This window comes from Gobius niger (assembly GCF_951799975.1).
Source record: "Gobius niger genome assembly, chromosome: 1".
Lineage (NCBI taxonomy): Eukaryota > Metazoa > Chordata > Actinopteri > Gobiiformes > Gobiidae > Gobius > Gobius niger.
Window position 1 is genome coordinate 40490448 of NC_136852.1, and position 18412 is coordinate 40508859.

At 45.1% G+C, this 18412-nt stretch overlaps 1 protein-coding gene across 1 annotated transcript in view; it reads right to left on the reverse strand.

Annotated features, from left to right (window-relative positions):
- LOC306970745 (protein mono-ADP-ribosyltransferase PARP14-like) overlaps nucleotides 1–18412 on the reverse strand; it is a 47579-nt gene that overhangs the window by 7765 nt on the left and 21402 nt on the right. Inside the window, exons 8-19 of the mRNA XM_079566772.1 lie at nucleotides 16217–18395; nucleotides 14852–14962; nucleotides 14030–14102; nucleotides 13716–13952; nucleotides 8472–8693; nucleotides 6932–7037; nucleotides 6718–6870; nucleotides 6118–6180; nucleotides 5862–6047; nucleotides 5586–5786; nucleotides 4111–4235; nucleotides 3749–3981 (exon numbers count right to left, since the gene is read on the reverse strand). Coding sequence (XP_079422898.1) covers nucleotides 3749–3981; nucleotides 4111–4235; nucleotides 5586–5786; nucleotides 5862–6047; nucleotides 6118–6180; nucleotides 6718–6870; nucleotides 6932–7037; nucleotides 8472–8693; nucleotides 13716–13952; nucleotides 14030–14102; nucleotides 14852–14962; nucleotides 16217–18395 — 3889 coding nt within the window. The remainder of the gene's footprint in view (nucleotides 1–3748; nucleotides 3982–4110; nucleotides 4236–5585; nucleotides 5787–5861; nucleotides 6048–6117; nucleotides 6181–6717; nucleotides 6871–6931; nucleotides 7038–8471; nucleotides 8694–13715; nucleotides 13953–14029; nucleotides 14103–14851; nucleotides 14963–16216; nucleotides 18396–18412) is intronic.

Below are 18412 nucleotides of genomic sequence, written 5' to 3' on the forward strand. Positions count from 1 at the left end.
CAATTAAACTCTAGACAATAAAAGCAAAATAGGAACACAAATTTTGGTAAAGGCGTGTTGTTAAAGGATCTGTATCATGCTATTTTAGCCATTCCAAAGTAAAGTATAGGCATTCATATGATGTATTGTACCACTAATACTATGGAGCACTATTTTTTGTGATAAATATATAAGTATATATATTATGGCGTTCCATGTAAGCTTTCCCTGCCAGCATCGTACACCCTGCAGTTATGTAAAGCTGGATTGTCTCATTGGCCTCTTTGCACAGTCTACACCTGGGGTCTTGTCTGGTGTGATAGATCTGGGCCTCTATTGCTCTGGTGCTCTGGTACTCAAGGTCTGCTCCTGTGCAGCCATGATGAGTGCCTATATATATATATATATATATATATATATATATATATATATATATATATACAGTATATATATATATATATATATATATATATAGTATTTTCTGGAGGTACTATTCAAACCCGGAAGACACAACGCTTCGGATCAGTAAAATCCACCCCCTCTCTCCCCCTTGACTCACCACCGCTCTGGTCCATCGCTGTTTACATTAAGGGATTTGCGTTAGTTATAAAAGTTAATCCACTTTGATTCTGGCGAAGGTTCACCAAACATCCATCAAGAGACAGTCACAGAAAAACAATATTTTGGTGATAGTCTGGCTGTGATCTACGCAGAGCAGAGACTCCAGATTGAGGAGCCTGGTCATGGATGCGACGAGGAGCGACTTGCTGTTAAATGCTCGCATTAGCGTCCGTCATTGCATAGAAAGTTGAAAAGTTAGCAGACTGGGTTTCCTTCACTGACCGTGAAAAGAGTCAACCGTGCTGAAGTGTTCAAAGCCGTGATAAAATGATCCCACAAAAATGACAGATCGTCAGCTCTGGAGATCTTAAGACTGGTCCCTAATTTTCTTCAACTTTCTACAGCTAGATATTCCTCCTGTGATAACGCTGGGGTACTTACAATTAAGGAGACCAGGCTGGTTTTCGAAAGAAAATGTTTCAAAATCTCGTACTAATGAGGGCTGGACTGTTAGCACTGGGGCTGCACGAACTACACGTCACGCAAGGGCTGAGTCTACAGTGAAGATCCCGCCCTTATGCCCTTTTTAGGAACATGCTTCGTCAGAGCTGGGGAGGGGGAGTCTGTAAACCTGCCATGACTTCCCCTTCGAGCATAGCCATTGTGGCAAACGGGACGTCTCTTCTTCTTAACGGTCTATGGTTCCTCTGCATGAATGCGTTAGTAGATTTTGAGCAGTGTTTAGGGTCGTTGTCTTGTTGAAAGACCCAGCCCCAGCGCAACTTCGACTTCCAGAATCTGATGATATTGAGTGGAATCCATGCGACCCTCAACTTTAACAAGATTCCCAGTCTCTGCACTGACCACACAGCCCCACAGCATGATGGAACCACCACCACATTTTACTGTAGGTAGCAAGTGTTTTCCTTGGCATGTTGTGTTCTTTTTCCACCAAATAACTCAAGCGACACCGTTTGTGGCGTGTGCACAGAAAAGGCTTTTTCTGCTTTACTCGTCCACACAGCATCTCCTTGTGTAAAGTGCGCTGAATAGTTGAACTATGCACAGTGGCACCATCTGCGGAAGGTGATGTTGTAGGTCTTTGGAGCTGGTCTGTGGGTTGACTGTGACTGTTCTCACTAGGGTTGGGCGATGTCCCCTTAATTGTCAGTTGATGATGTTTACAGTGAACCATCGTGATGGACGATGATATCGTCCATTTCTCATTATAAGCATTTTTTAAAGACATTTACATAGCCTATATATAAGCTGCATATTATTTATGTTAAAAATGTTAAAAATGTGAGATTGCAGGAGAAATGGATCTAAACGAAACATAATCTGAACAATCATGGAACACAAATTTTAAGAGGAGAGGAGAGAGGAGAACGACTTATTCATCTGCCCCCCCAGTCCGTGTGCTCATAGCCTCGTAGCTCCTGCATCGCCTCGCTCTCTCCTCTCTCTCCTCTCGGTCCTTCGTGAGAATAATCTAAACCCATGCGCGCTCTGCTAACTCCGATGTGAGAGCCATCTCGTCATTTTAGAACGGTTTAGTTTCCGGTTTAGCAAAGCAAAGCAAACCCATGCTCTGTTAAACTCCGAGTTGCAGAGAGAGAGCGTCAGAAATAGAGCAGCTGCGTCTTTACGTTAACAATTACGGCAAACACATAATGGCTTCTGGCAGGCTACTGACACTAGCGTGTATATTAGTTATATTTGTGATTTAATTTACAGTGCAATCCCTGCAAAGTTTGAAGGTTTACAAGGCCCAATCAATAAAATGACAAGGGTGCCTAAATGTATGCACATGCCTAATTTTGTCTAAAATTCTTGCACACTTTCCATAAATCATATAAACTTTATTTCACTTCTCAAATATCACTGTGTTTGTCTCCTATATGATATATTTAACTGAAATCTCTTATCCAGACGACCAATTGTCTACTTGCACATGACCCATAATGCTTTGCGCCTTGGGGGGTAGCTAAAACCTGGAGGCCTTTGAGTGCGAGTGAAGCTCCAGACAAACAATGATGAAAAACACCTTCTGCTGTGCTCGTAATTGCTCCAACAATCGAAAACGGAATTCGTAACTACAAAGCCCTGCACACGAGGTTCACCAGAGCTTTTTCATGATTGACTTTTCAAAATCAATAGATACAAAGGTACACATTTTTAAAGCTTTGGCTTTGTGGTATTTATAAGATTTATATTAGTCTCTTCGATGACAGCTCGCAACGCCATATTGTTTACATTAGCGACCCCCCAAGGCGCAATGCATTATGGTATTGCGCAAGTAGCGAATGATTTATAAAAGGAAAATCCTGAAAATTTACAGGGGTGCCCAAACTTTTGCATACCCAGCCGGCTGACCTTAAAAACTTCAACCATTTTTCAACTGCTTTCATTTGTTTTTAAATGTTTAAATGATGGTGCCCCTTTGTACATCTTTGAGCTCCTCAAACCCTCCTCTCCTTCTCAATTTCTTAGGTCAGCCGTCCAGCTCCTCCTCCTTTGTCCAAAGACAAATCAGAAGCTCAGAGGGGACCGGGCTTTTGCAGTTTATTTATAAAGCTTCTTTTCCTGTTTTTAAATCTCTTCTTAAAACTCAGCTTTTTAATTTGGCCTTTGGTATACCCTAAGAAGTTGACTTTTTTGTTTTTTGCTTTTAGTGCAATTTTAAGTTTATTTGTATTTTGTAGCACTTTGGTCAACTTGTTTGTTTTTAAAGTACGTTATAAATAAAGTTGCAGTTGCAGAATCCTACTATGGTGTTGTTTTTTAAATGGTTGTAAAATGATAATTGATGATTGCGCGTTCCAGGCAACTGGTAACTGGTTTCTTTCCCACTTGAAAATGACGACTTACGACCTCAATGCGTCCAGGTGAATAAAGTCGTATGTAACAAAACAGCTAATGCTACAACAGCTAGCTCATACTATGCAAACGTTCTAACGTTCAGATATAATTAAAAAGCAAAAGCAACGTTCACGTTACTGATGGAGTGGTTTTGTGGTGTTGCTGTATCTGAACTCGGAGCTCTCTGGAGGTCTCCGAGTTTACAAGCTGTAATTACCAGTTCAAGCGGCTCCAAAGCATTTTTCCAAGTGGGAGGTGGGAAGTTACCAGTTACCAGTTTCCTTGAATACATCATTAGTTCACAGTATAACAGATAGTTGTGTGAGACGGGGCTGTGAGCTCTGACCTGACGGCAGACTCAGCCGTGGACACGTCTCTGGTCAGTCCCTCCAGATGAACACACGTCTCCTCCTCACTCTTGCTCTCCAGTCTGATGTGCACCGTGTGGTTCCTCTGCATCGCCTTCAGTGTGTCCACGTCCGACTGGGTCAAATTCACCAGGACTGGGTCAGAGATGGTCCTCTGGGCCTGCTCTGAAATGATCAACTCCTCGATTCTCTTTTTCGCCTGGAATACGGCCTGTGGACAAACAACACTCAATGACCTGATCACATATTCACAAAGCACATTTCCATAAAGTATTTCTGATTCTGGCTCATCACTGAGAGCATTTAGGTTAAACCAGTTTAGAACCTGGAACCTTCTTACCCTCTGTGTTTCCGCACACAGCTGAAAGACTGTGGGCTCAAACTCCTGATTCTCCAGAACCGGGGCATCTTTGAGCGGAGTCTCACGGCTCAGACCCAGGTAAGACGTCAGGGGTGACACGAAGTCTGCGAATCACACAGCAAAAACCTGATTAATCCATATGAAACCAATTTTCTATTCCAAAGAGTGAGTATTTTATTTAGAGATGAGCAAATTTTAATTTCAACGCATCTTCAGTCCTATTTGTTTTGAGAAACTCAAAACAGCAGAAGGCATCCGCCGTTTGACTGATAGGCATGTTCGCCAAGCAAAATAAACCTCACTTTCTTTGGCAGATTGGATTGGATCGGATTTAATGACTGGACCAGGTCTGACTCCCCAAAAGACGGCCCTGAATCTGCAGCGGCTCCGGCCTGCAGATTTACCGCAATGCTGCTAATGCTGTCGCTAAGGTACCACTGCTAACAGCCACAGCCTGAATGCTAACTGAGGATACCTCGCAGCCACTAAAACAAAAATAATGGCAAAGAAAGTATCCTTGTTTTCTATGCACAGATTCATTTAACCTTTTTTACAGAGGAGTCAGACTCCAACCCAGCATCCAACCCAACAGCAGAGATGATAGCGCTCTTATAATTAGCCATGTGCTCCTAGTATGGGTGGGCCAAGATACAAATCTCACGAGACGAGACAAGACACGAGATTGAGTCCACGAGAACGAGACGAGATTTTGGCACAACTTGCAATAATAAATACTATTTTGTTCTTATGTTTGCTTTGTATGGAACATGCTATCTCCTCCAAGGAAAACCTGGTGAAAAAGATCTAGAGAAGTGAGGAACCACTTTGTGGATTTTCTGCAGCGTAGCCGCAAACCTAAAATGTAAAAATATGCTTCAGTTTGCAGATATAGTGTGACATGTCAACCAAAATTAAGCGCAGAGTGCTCAGCTTTACTCTACTCCCATACTTTGTCCAAAAATCCTAAAACTGAGACCATAGGGGAAAAAGTTAAAAAACAAATAAACATAAAGGCAGTAGCAATACCGTAATTTTATATTGAGGGAGACAAAAGGGAGCGAAGCGCCCCTTGCTTTGGGCAGGGCGGTCGGCGAGGGCCGATAATCGCCGCTTTGCGGCTATATTTGTCATTGGTCTTTTGTTCCTAAAACTTATTTTTTGCATCTTGCAGCAGAGATAACCTGCCTGCCTCAGAGACCTCCTGCCAGACCAGTCTTAAATAATAAATAACAAAAAAACATTTTGTTTGTCATAGCTGCCATTGTGTCTGCTTTGGGGTGCACATAACAACAGTTCTGGAAGTAGGCTTTATAAAAAATATTAACATTACAAATAAGACTGCAAACACAATATCTTGCAATTTGGCTTTCTGCAGTTTTAGTCTTGTTATATTGACAGTATAATTATTGCGGCTCTTGTGATTCGATAATTGCACTGTGACCATCTGTTCTTACCTTTCACCTTTTCCATAAAGCTCTTGTTCAGCGGCTGTCCTTCGCGGATCGTCATGCTCTTGTGAAACTCTGAGATCATGGCGGTTTGGAAGATCAGGATTTTGACGCTGCGCACGGACTTGGGCGATTTCTTCCTCACAAAGTCCTCCACGGCGCCCACCATCGCGTCAGCCACGAGGGAGGGGTTTGCTCCACCCGCTCCTGTAAAGAACAGAACAAGAACATCAGAACCATGTGAGACTTTAAAGGTTTCTCAGACGGAGCGGCGTCTCTGACCTGTTCCTAACGCGGGGAAGGCCACAGACTGCAGCTTGTTCTCCTCACACATTTTGAGCACATTGTAGACCAGGTCCTTTACGGAGGCCGGGTCCTTGCTTCCTGTGACGTGGATGATGTTCTTCGACGGTAGCTGGCCTGCGGATGTTATAATTATGGATCTGGGCTGGTATCCCGGAGAACTCACTGTGGGAGAAAGTGGAAATTCATATTTAACTGTAAGAAAAGAAAAGGAAGGATATTTTTCCTGTCATACCAATGTTCGCACACTCAAATTCTACTCCACGTCCAGCAGCGTCTAAGATGGCCTTGGACACGCCTGAAACACAAAAGCAAAGTATTCTTCAGGCCTAGGGCTGAGTACTGCCACATTTTTTTTTATACCAATACTTTAACGATACATTGTGTAAAAGAAAAAAATGGGGGAAAGTGAAGGAAAAAAGAGAAAATATTAGCAAATTTTTTTACTTGCGATTAATTAAAAATTAATCGCAAGTTAACTATGATTAAGTATTTTAATCAATTGACGGCACTAGAGAATAGACAACACTTATTGATCTGACTCTGGAGAAAAGAGGATCATTCACAAAACCTCATAAAATAATCCTTGTAAAAGGAAGGGTTAGGTCTATTTTTTACTCTGACATTAAAACTAAAATGTTATTGGAGGAAAATCTCAACATAGCACTGACTGCAGGTGAAAAACCCCGAAACCCGAGAGCGCTCACCGCAGCCATGTTGTGGTTACTTTCTGGATTTCATAAAATAGGTATTGTACAGGGTAAGTTTTGTCTTTTTTTACTCTGACATTTAAACTAATCTACTGCCTCGCCTTAAACATGAAATGATGACTCACCTGACTTCAAGGTGAAGTTCTGATTGGACGAGTTGATGATGACATCACAGGTCTCTTTGGTGATGTCACCAGAGGAGACCTCGAGGGTCACATGACCCATCTGCATCTGGTGAACGCCGAGCGACAGCGTCTGCACCTGACCGAAGGAGGAGGCTGGACACAGGGTTTGAAGCATTACTCTCATCACACGCTACAGGAAATAAACATGTCTCACCTGACGACTGCTGTGATTGGCTGCTGGCTCGAGGCCACTGCTCAAACTCGGCCTCTGATTGGACGCTCCTCTGGGTGTTCTGACCTTTGAACTCTTTGGTGAAGCACTAGGAAAGACAGATGTTATAGTTCAGTAAATTTAGGTCTGATATCGATATGAAGGGGATGCACAGGCCTATATAGCGGCTGATATATTTGAAGTATTTCCTGTCTCCCAAATTGCTTAGAGTTACATTTTTAATGTCCAGCTAAAAAGATTCTTCTTTAGCTTCTTTAGGAGGAGTGCCCCAACATTCTATCTGTGAAGGACAAAATGGAAATGTGCCTGTGGGCCGCGGGCCAAACACAGCCATTTTAGGCGTGAAACACATATTACAGCGAATAATAATAGTTACTTTCTTTTATTTTTTTCAGTATACAGTTGCACTTTATTGTATTGTGCAAATAACATGCTACATCAAAACAAATGTTAACTATGGAAAAAGCTTAGTTTTAGTAGGACAAAAACAACAATTGAGAATGAACAGTGTTGGGGAAACGTATTACAAAAGTAACGAGTTACAAAAATATATGACTTTTTCAGTAACTAAGGAACATAACCTATCACTTACACAAACATGGGAATAAATTAGTCGTTACAATTCAAATAACTCGAGGTGCAAGTGCATTTAAATGTACAAACGAAAAAATGCCCAACTCCCCTCAAATAAAATGCAGCATGCCAGATCAAGTTGGACACTGGTGTATTAGATCTGCATTTACAAAACACAAGAGGATAAAATCTCCTACTGCACTTTTGCTCGGTGGCATTATTAGTATTTTCACTTTATATTTTGCCAAAACTAACTCAAAGTAATGTAACTCCGCTACATTTTTGAAACAGTAATATGTAATACAAACTTATTACATTTTTTAAGCTGTAATCACTAATATAACATATATTACATTTTTAAGTAACTTGCCCAACACTGAGAATGAATGGGAAAAGATATGAGAGTTAGTATCAACCATAAGCTGCTGCAAAAGTAGGTCGCCCTCTGGCGGGCCAGTGGAATTGTTGCGCTGGGCAAAATTTAGCCCGCGGGCCCCACTTTGGGCATCCCTACTTTAGACCAAGTTGCTTTTGGCTCTAAGCATTTAGGGTTCATGGGCTAACATTATCACTTGTTGCTTTGTCACTATTTTGCAACTAATTTAACTCCATGCAACCGCCATGCAAACAGTGGGCACATTCTGAGGATGAAAAAGACTAGTTTTAAACAAAACAATCTCCAAACGTTGTTTGGAACCCATGGACTACATGAACTAATGTAAAAAAGTAGTTCTGTAAAAGGATGGAGCCATTTTGGACAAACATTTTCAACAGTTATTTCACACAGCTTCACAAGGGAGGACATAATTATAAAGCACTAACCCTCCTCATTCCAAGTCAACATCTGCAGTATTATGGCTGAGATATCGATATAGCCCTGGTGCATAAATTATTGCAGGTTCTGAATGTCCCCGCGTGACCCCTCTGTTCCCCCCCCCTCTGTTCTCACCTCCACAGTGCGCTCGTCCGAGGGGTGCACCACCACGCTCACGGCCCGCAGGTGTCGGGGTCGTCGGTCACGACTGAAGGCGTGCACCTCCTGCAGCAGCAGAGCGGACACCACGCCTGCGGGGAAGCCCAGGGCCCCCGTCCCGAGAGCAGGCAGAGACAGAGAGGACATCTGCAGTCTCTCAGCATCCTTCAAACACTTGCCGATAATGCCCTCCAGCAGCTGAACAGCAAGAAAACACGAGGAAAGGGCATAAGTGCAATGCAAAAAATATTTTGATTGAGGGGAACCTACTGTACATGTTTTCAGTGGTAGGAGAAACTGGAGTACGGGGAAGAACATACAAACTCCACACAGATGGGAATTGAACCTGAGGCACGAGTGCTAACTGCTGCGCTACCGTGCAGTATAAAATACATATACAGTAAACTTTACATTTGCTAATGTGCTCAACCATGTGATCATCCACCCCCGGCAAGGCTCCGGGGGTGGATGAGATTCGCCCTGAGTACCTTAAGTCTCTGGATGTTGTAGGACTGTCTTGGCTGACACGTCTCTGCAACATCGCGTGGCGGTCGGGGACAGTGCCCCTGGATTGGCAGACCGGGGTGGTGGTCCCTCTCTTTAAGAAGGGGGACCGGAGGGTGTGTTCCAATTACAGAGGGATCACCCAATCCATCCAATCCAACTTTATTTATAATGCACTTTAAAAACAACATAGTTGACCAAAGTGCAGAACACAACAGCAAAAGGTCACAGTAAAAATTAAGAGCACATAGGTAAAAAGAATACAAGGAATACAGGCAAAAAAGATAAAATACAAAAGATTCTTAACTCAATTAAAAGCTACAGTAAACAGATAAGTTTTAAGAGCCGACTTAAAAACAGAAAGTGACTCGGCCTGTCTAAGGTGCGAGGGCAGTGCATTCCACAATGACGGGCCTGCAACTGAAAAGGCACGATCGCCTCTCAGTTTCCTTTGAGACCTTGGGACGACTAACAAAGATTGGTCTCCCGACCTGAGGCTGCGAGCCGGAGTGTGAGGCTGAATAAGGTCGGACAGGTACGAAGGTGCAAGGCCGTGAAGGCATTTAAAAACAAATAGGAGGATTTTAAAGTCAATGCGGCTACGGACAGGGAGCCAATGTAAGGACTTTAAAACAGGCGTTATGTGCTCACACTTTTTAGTGCCTGATAGGAGGCGTGCAGCAGCATTTTGGACAAGTTGAAGTCGGGCTAGGGAAGTTTGGTTTAGCCCAGTGTACAAAGCATTACAATAATCCAGGCGACTGGTGATAAAGGCGTGGATTAAAATCTCAAAGTGGTGCCGTGAAAGAACGGATTTTACTTTAGACAGTTGTCGAATCTGGAAGAAGCTACTTTTCACAACGGAGTTCACCTGAGCGTCAAGTTTAAGATCGCAGTCAAACCTCACACCAAGATCTGTGACAACAGGCTTCAGGTACTGAGACAGCGCCCCCACATCACCATGGGCAGAGGAAGCTCGACTCGGCCCAAACACGATGACCTCAGTCTTTTTATCATTTAAGAGAAGGAAGTTTAAAGACATCCATTTCTTAATTTCCTCAATACAATCTAAAAGCTGACATGCACTATAGGCATTATCTCTCTTTAGAGGCATGTAAATTTGTGTGTCGTCCGCATAGAGGTGGAAATCAATGCCACATTTTTTAAATATTGACCCAAGAGGGAGGAGATACAATGAAAAAAGAAGAGGCCCAAGAATCGATCCCTGAGGCACTCCACAAGTAAGACTGGATGCAGAGGACTCAGACGATCCAACACGAACACAGAACTTTCTATCAGTAAGATACGACTTCAACCATTCCAACGCGCTGCCTCGAATGCCAACACAATTTTCCAGACGCGACAAGAGGATGTGGTGGTCCACAGTGTCAAAGGCTGCAGTTAGGTCCAGCAGGACCAGAATGACATTGTGACCAGAGTCCGTAGCTACGAGGACATCATTAAAAACTCTTAGAAGGGCTGTCTCAGTGCTATGTCTGGATTTAAAGCCGGACTGGAACACCTCAAGAATGTCATGATCATCTAGGAACTCTTTCAGCTGGCAATAGACCACCTTTTCTAACATTTTCGAAATAAGTGGGAGCTTAGAGATGGGTCTAAAATTTGACAGGTCAGATGTGTCTAAGCCAGGCTTTTTAAGTAGCGGCTGTACCACAGCATGCTTAAAACCTTTCGGTACAACTCCACTTAAAAGGCTGCAATTTATAATTTCTAGCACGTGTTGAGCCACAGAAGAAAATATCTCTTTAAACAAACGTGGCGGAATGACATCATTTGGAGATCCAGAAGGCTTCATACTGCGAAGAATTTCTTCCAAAAAATTCAACGTGACAGGCTCAAATTGGTCAAGAATCACAGAGGAACTGACCACCATAGAAGGATCAGGTGAAGGAGGGCTAATTTGGGCCCTAGTGCTCTCCACTTTAGTAACAAAAAAGTTCAAAAAATCCTCACATAGTTCCACTGTAGGTTCAACACATGCTGACTGAGGGGCATTGATGACATTATTTATTGTTTTGAACAACACACGTGGGTTGTTGCGGTTTGACATGATTATGTCTGAAAAGTGACTCATTTTAGCTGTTTTTACAACTTTCTGATAAGAGCGCAGACTTTCTCTCAATATCTGGAAGGACACTTGAAGTTTGTCTTTTTTCCATCTGCGTTCAGCTTTTCTACATTCACTTCTAGCCGCACGTGTAACGTCATTTAGCCAAGGCTCATTACAAGATTTGGAGCGCCTCATTTTCACTGGAGCCACAGAGTCCAAAATAGACTGACAAGTAGAATTAAAGCATTGCGAAAGTGCCTCCACATCAGCAATGGGACAATCAGGCATATTATTCACATTTTTAATAAATGCATCTGAGAACTTAGCAGCAGTGGTGGAGTTAACAATACGACAACGTCTCGTGAAAGTATTGGCCTTGGTCGAATGGCAAGATAGAGGGAGATCAAAAACAACAGGGCTGTGGTCAGAGAACGTTGCATCACAAACACTTAAATTGGAGACAGTAAACCCATGCGTTAAAACCAAATCAAGTGTGTGCCCGCGCTCTTGTGTGGGGCCAGAGACAGACTGTATAAGACTAAAAGAATCAATCAGGTTCACAAAGTCCTTCGTTAACTGTATATCTGTGCAACACACGTGGATATTAAAGTCACCCATGATCAGGACACGATCATATTTTGGCATAAGATAAGATAAGAAGTCCGCAAAGTCTCCCAAAAAGTTTTTGTTGTATTTAGGTGGCCTGTAAATAACAGCGCACGCCATTGGCGAAACTGTGCCCAGTTCAAACAAGATCATCTCAAAGCTGGAGTAAGCTGTCATTGAGAGCTGTCTACAAACATATTTGTTTAGAAAGACGGTCGCTATGCCTCCCCCACGTCCCGTCAATCTAGGGGAATTGAAATAGCTACAGTCAGACGGTAAGAGCTCACGAAGAGCGCTAGACTCACCAACAGGAATCCAGGTCTCGGTGACGCATAAGAAATCCAACTCGTTCGACCTAAAGAAATCCTTTAGAATGAAGGTTTTATTGGCTAGCGATCTAGCGTTCACGAGTGCTATCCTGGCTGGAGCAGGAAGCGGAGCCGCGGTGGGAGCCCGCTCCACGGGTTGCAAGTTGTGGAGATTCACGCCGCGGAAGGAGAGGCGAAATGGGGGATGACGATTCGGCTGCAGACTCCCGTCCAAGCCGACCACTGGAACAAGGCTTGAGGCGATGGGATCCAGAAAGCGCCAGGGAACAGTACGGCGATGTGGCGAATCAGTAAATCCAAGAAATGCAGAGGGAGAGGTTCTGAGACGGGTCTTCAGCTTAACCAGCTTTCCACTGCGTTTCCCACGGTGTCTGCGCGCTCGGCGTAGAGGTGGAGCCGGTGGCACGAGCAGGTGAGTCGGTACACCAGAAAGAAGAGGGGGGCAAGACCTGCTGTTACCCCCTTCATTGCAGTCAAAATTCACCAAATAATTGAGCGGTGGTCGCAAATCCAGTAAGGTTTGGCGATCATACACCAGCTGACAGTTGACATCCAGGATGACAACAGACAAAAGTAGCAAAAATACAATCAGTGCTCGGACAGATAGGCAGCCGGCTACACACACTGGCGCCATCTTGGTTTCACTATTCCCCCAAGAATTTGGGGGAATAGTGAACCCTCCTTAGCCTCCCCGGTAAGGTCTACTCCAGGGTGCTGGAGAGGAGGATCCGGCCGATGGTTGAACCTCGGATCCAGGAGGAACAATGCGGTTTTCGTCCTGGTCGTGGCACACTGGACCAGCTCTATACCCTTCATCGGGTACTCGAGGGTTCATGGGAGTTCGCCCAACCAGTCCACATGTGTTTCGTGGACCTGGAGAAAGCGTTCGACCGCGTCCCTCGTGGTGCCCTGTGGGGGGTGCTCCGGGAGTATGGGGTCCTGGGTCCTCTGCTAAGGGCTGTCCGTTCCCTGTATGACCGCAGCAGGAGCTTGGTTCGCATTGCCGGCAGTAAGTCAGACCTGTTCCCGGTGTGTGTTGGTCTCCGCCATGGCTGCCCTTGTCACCGGTTCTGTTCATTACTTTTATGGACAGAATTTCTCGGCGCAGCCAGGGGCCGGAGGGTGTCCGGTTTGGGAGCCTCAGAGTCTCATCTCTGCTGTTTGCGGATGATGTTGTTCTGTTGGCTTCAACGAACCAGGACCTTCAGCTGCTCTGGGGCGGTTTGCAGCCGAGTGTGTAGCGGCCGGGATGAGGATCAGCACCTCCAAATCTGAGGCCATGGTTCTCCACCAGAAAAAGGTGGCTTCCCCTCTTCAGGTCGGTGAGTCTGAGAGTGTGACTGACCGTCTGTAGTTTCATGTTCTGAGTCTGAGAGTGCGACTGACCGTCTGTAGTTTCATGTTCTGAGTCTGAGAGTGTGACTGACCGTCTGTAGTTTAATGTTTTGAGTCTGAGTGTGACTGACCGTCTGTAGTTTCATGTTCTGAGTCTGAGAGTGTGACTGACCGTCTGTAGTTTAATGTTTTGAGTCTGAGTGTGACTGACCGTCTGTAGTTTCATGTTCTGAGTCTGAGAGTGTGACTGACCGTCTGTATTTTCATGTTCTGAGTCTGAGAGTGTGACTGACCGTCTATAGTTTCATGTTCTGAGTCTGAGAGTGTGACTGACCGTCTGTATTTTAATGTTCTGAGTCTGAGAGTGTGACTGACCGTCTGAGCCTGCCCCGTCCCCTTGTCCCAGGGCGGGCACACTGTGTGGAACACTTTCTGGCAGCGCAGGTTAAAGCCGTTGGTGATGACCACTTCCCCAAGCGGCAGCGGGTTGTTTGCACCGGCAGAGAGCACCGCAGCCTGTAGACCGGGGCCCGCCGCCCCCAGCAGAGCCTTCGACACCGCCCCCTGCTGGAGGTTCCTGTTCTCTGCAATGGTGTTCACAATCACGTCCGTCTGACACGAGACAACGTTACAATGAATGCACTTAAAACAAACCACTGCTAAAGACAAACAGGTTCATAAAGACTCACGGTTTGGTCCTGGATGTTTCCCTTCACCAGTCTGATGCTGACGCCTTCAGGTGTGGTCTGCTCCAGCTTCTGCCTGCAGCCAATCAGAGCGCAGCACAGTGAAGATGACATTTATAGCTTTGTTTTTTTAAACAATCATCAATGTTATTCTCTGGTGAAGGTTCTTGAGTCATCGTCTGTAGCTGAAGAGTAGAAAGTTTCACCTCTTCCTCCTAAAGGCTTCATCAGCGACACTAAAGCAGCTCTGACGTGGACTAAATATAGACAACAAGGAGGAGTTAACTTCCTTCCTTCTGTTAATGGGTGCTCTCCACCTTTGGGTAAAAAGTCTCAGCTAATCACTTAAACTGCAGAGTACAAGACTCAAGGACCTTCATCGATGATGGACAACTCCTACACAGACATCGATGTTATTGCTATTTTTTACTATTTTGTGTGCTACAATAGAAGGGTCATAAAGCTGATATGTAAATGAGAAAATGTGCATTTGTTTATTTGTTATGGACTGTGCATGTAAACCTCTTAACCCCGCCTGAACCAGGCAAATTTTCTGCAGCTCAAATCTAAGAGCTTCATGAACAAAGCGTCAAAACAGCAACAAAAACTTGACGTAAACAAGGAAGAAAAAGCAACAAAAACACCAAAGTGACAAAAATAATGCAACAAAGAAGTTACTAATAAGCAGTAAAAAGTTACAAAAATAAGCATTAATGGGGGGGGGGATTTGGGTAAAGCCGAACTGGAGAAAATGTGCTCGGTTAAGGCGGGGGTGTCAGTGCACATGAGCAAAGACTGAAATGACCCTCTTCGTTTAGTTCTTACCCTTTAGGTCCTGGTTTAAATTGTGCAACTGGACCGGGTTTGGGTTGAGCTCTCTTAGGTTGTTGATCTATTTCTTCATTAACAATCGCTTCCCATCCATCCTCACCTCCGCTGTAAAATAACAGTAAAAAAAAGGTCAAAACTATTTCTAAAGCAATTTATTAGAAGTCTAGAGAAGTTTTGCTTAAAAGGTATTGGTAAAACTGGTGGTCTCAATCCTGCACAGTTCTATTGTTCATCAATCATTGTAATTATGACTTGATTAGTATCAATAAAAACCTTCCTTTGTAAAAATATCTATAGCTTTCTTCTTGTGTTGCAAGGATTGACGTAACGTATGTGACACATCACGTCTTCAGCCTGAGAGCCACGGCACAAAGTAAACCACTAATGGGGAAGTAGAGATGCGCTTTTTCATGCTTGAAATACAACATAGTCACTATTTTGAGTTTGTGTCAGATAAAGATGACAATATTAAGGTTTGTTGTACGCTCTGCGTGTTATCTAGCTTCAAAAACATTTGGAGTTGCCGCACGGCAGTCAAGAAATTCCCATCGGGCGAAGCAAACAGGAGGAGACGGTTTATGTCAGTGTCAGGATCTGAGGCATGAGACACGCCCGTAAGCTTCATGGAAAATGCATTGATTTAGCCATAGCACTGAACAGCACTGAAGTGAAGCAGACTCAATCATCAACAGTAATGTAGTGTCCTCTAGTGGTCATGTACCCAAACTACGGTAGCTGTTTTTACAAAGACTACCCTCAGAGCAGTCGGCAGCTGCTAAATGTAACACATGAGTAATCTAACTTAAAAGGGACTATACAGAGTTTAAAAATGTTAAAATTATGTATTTTCCTCCTTCTACATGTTCGAAGGATTCTCCCTACTTAAGAATGTGTTGTGAATCTGGCACAGCTTCCTGACACTGCCTTTGTAAGGACAGTTTCTTAAGAAGATGTTTATGAAAGAGGCCCAATGCTTGTTGCTTCTCTGAGTAGCAGAATTCAAGGAGGAACAAGGTATTATTTAACAGTTACCGTTTTTAGCAGTTACTAGAATATGCACTAAAACGAGCTCATTCACGCCCTGTTTTCATACTATTTCACATTACTGTTTACTGAACATGAGTACTGTCAGTAGCTAGCAGCCTCAGGGAGGGCACATTTCTTTCCAATGTAAAAAAAAAAGCATGTTTCTATCACTTTTCGTTTCGAGGATATTCGCTAAAATCATTGGTAAAATAATATCAACTACAGTATATTGACAATGTTATGTCCGATTGCTGATATTTCTCTGGGTGCCTACATCAGACGGCTATTCTTCAAGTCTACACATTCTTCACAAATAAAGAAGTCTGAGCTCACCCCGCAGCTCCCTGCGTCTGGACTCTTTTCTCTCCAGACTCCGTCGTCGGCCCCAGGTCTGAAAACTCCGTCTTCACAGCTTCAGCCAGAGCCTTCACCGTTTTATTGTTATTATCCACCAGCAGCACCTCTCGTAGCGCCGGCTGCTGGTTTACCGGATCATCACAGAACTCTCTCACGGCTTGGGCGATGGTCTCCACGCAAAGTTCCACCGGGAAACCAAAAATCCCTGAACTTATTGCCGGTAACGCCACGCTCGAACACCGCAACTTCTCCGCTTGAGTCAGACTGTCTTTGACCGCGAGCTTCAGGAGGAGGCTGGCAAGTTTGGCTTCTTTCTCCGTGTACCTCGGCCCGACGGCGTGGATCACATGTTTGCACGGGAGTCGGTAGGACTTGGTCGCAAAGGTCTGCCCCGGAGGAAGCGTCCCATTTTGCTTGATGAATCCGTCACAATCACGCTGTAACTCGGGCCCGGCCGCGTTCAAGAGCGCCAACGCCAACCCGCCGATGTGCTTCAGCTCCTCATTGGCCGCGTTCACTACCGCGTCGACTTTCAGCTTGCACATATCCGCTTTCTTCACTGAAACCGTGATCCCGCTCACCGTTCGGACCTTCACGCCGCACTCGCCCTCTCTAACGTTCGGTATTTCTTCGTAATCTTCCTCGTCATCTGGGAGGTCGGGACGCAGAATCACCGCGCAGCCGAATTCGGTCAAAATGGTCGACAGAAAGAGCGCGCCTTGAGTCATGAAGAACTTTCTCGCGCCCGGTTTCTGCACCTGGAACGTGTCGGTGACGAGGGATTGCGTTAGTTTGAGAAAGAGCACTTTGGCGTTGTGTGCGTGAAGGCGCGGGCCGGATATCGTGAACTTCGGTCGCTCCGGGTCGAACTCCGCGTTGACTTGGTTGTCTCGGGCGATGTTGGACCATTCCTCCATCTTCTTCTTTTCGATGAACTGAATGACCGCGCATGACGCGACTTTTACCCTCTCCTGAACTCTCGAGAAGTCGTGGATGAACTTGCCTAAATTTTGGCCGGTCTCGTCCACAGGATTCGCGAAACCTGCGATTGTGATTTTCTGCGGTTGAACTTGGACTTGCACTATCCGCTTACTCGAAGTGTTGTACGATTCGAGCAGATTGTTAACCAGTTCCGACCACTTTTTGAGCTTCACGACCTCTTCATCTTGACAGCTTAGCGTCTTAACGATCAAAGTGGACTCTAGTTTCTTCTCTGCGTCGCCAATAAAGCGCTCTGAACTTCCTACGAGAAACAGCCCCTTCGTTTCGACGCTAATGAACGCGCAAATGCCCTGCGAGGTGAACAAGTCCTCTGACAGCTGCATGACATCAACGTTTCGGAGGAAATCTTGAAGCGGATTCGCCAAATCCAGCCTTCTCTTCTCTCTCTCAAACGAAAACGTTTTCTCGAGAATCCAGTTTTTTAATTTGAAAACCTCGCCTTGCAAACCGGAAATCGCCAAAACCCCTTGGTCAAAATGCACGCGCATGTCTGGGGAGATGTCTCGCACCTCTTTCTGTAACCCGCTATGGCTTAAGATGTGGAACATGGCCGGAGCGAGCGGCATTTTCTCCTCGACTCCGTTCATTTCTCGGTCGATCTGTTTGACAGCTTTGCCCACCGTGTCCTCCACTGCAACCCTAAGGCGTTTAATATCCTTCATTCTCCCGGCTACGGTGAGAACTCTCTTTGCCTGATCCAAACTCAACTCGACGTCATCTTTCACGATCGTGCGCACCTCTCTCTCAGCCTGCCTCCACGCCCCGTCGTTGACCGTGCACTCGAACGCGGCGTACTCGTTCATCTGCTCGCGAAACGCCTTCAGCGCAGAGCTTTGCCAGCCTTCCACCCGGTCTTTGGTGAGGTCCTTCTGGCGCAGAAAGTTCGCCGAGGGGCTGAGTTTGACCTGCGGCTTGTCCAAATTGACATGGCAGAAGTGCGCGCCCATGTTGTGGTTGATGGAGTTTGAGAGGCCTTTGCTGTGGAGAAACTTCCAGACCGGCACATGCAGGGGTTCAAAGAAAGAGTCGGGCATTTTGAACTCTGGACGATCCGGGCCCATCAGAGCCGCGTCCAAAGACTTGTAATATGGATAGACTTTGATACGAGTGGACTTGAGGGTGAGGTCTTTTAGGGAGCAGATGTCCTTCACCACTGCAGAGGAAAGAAGA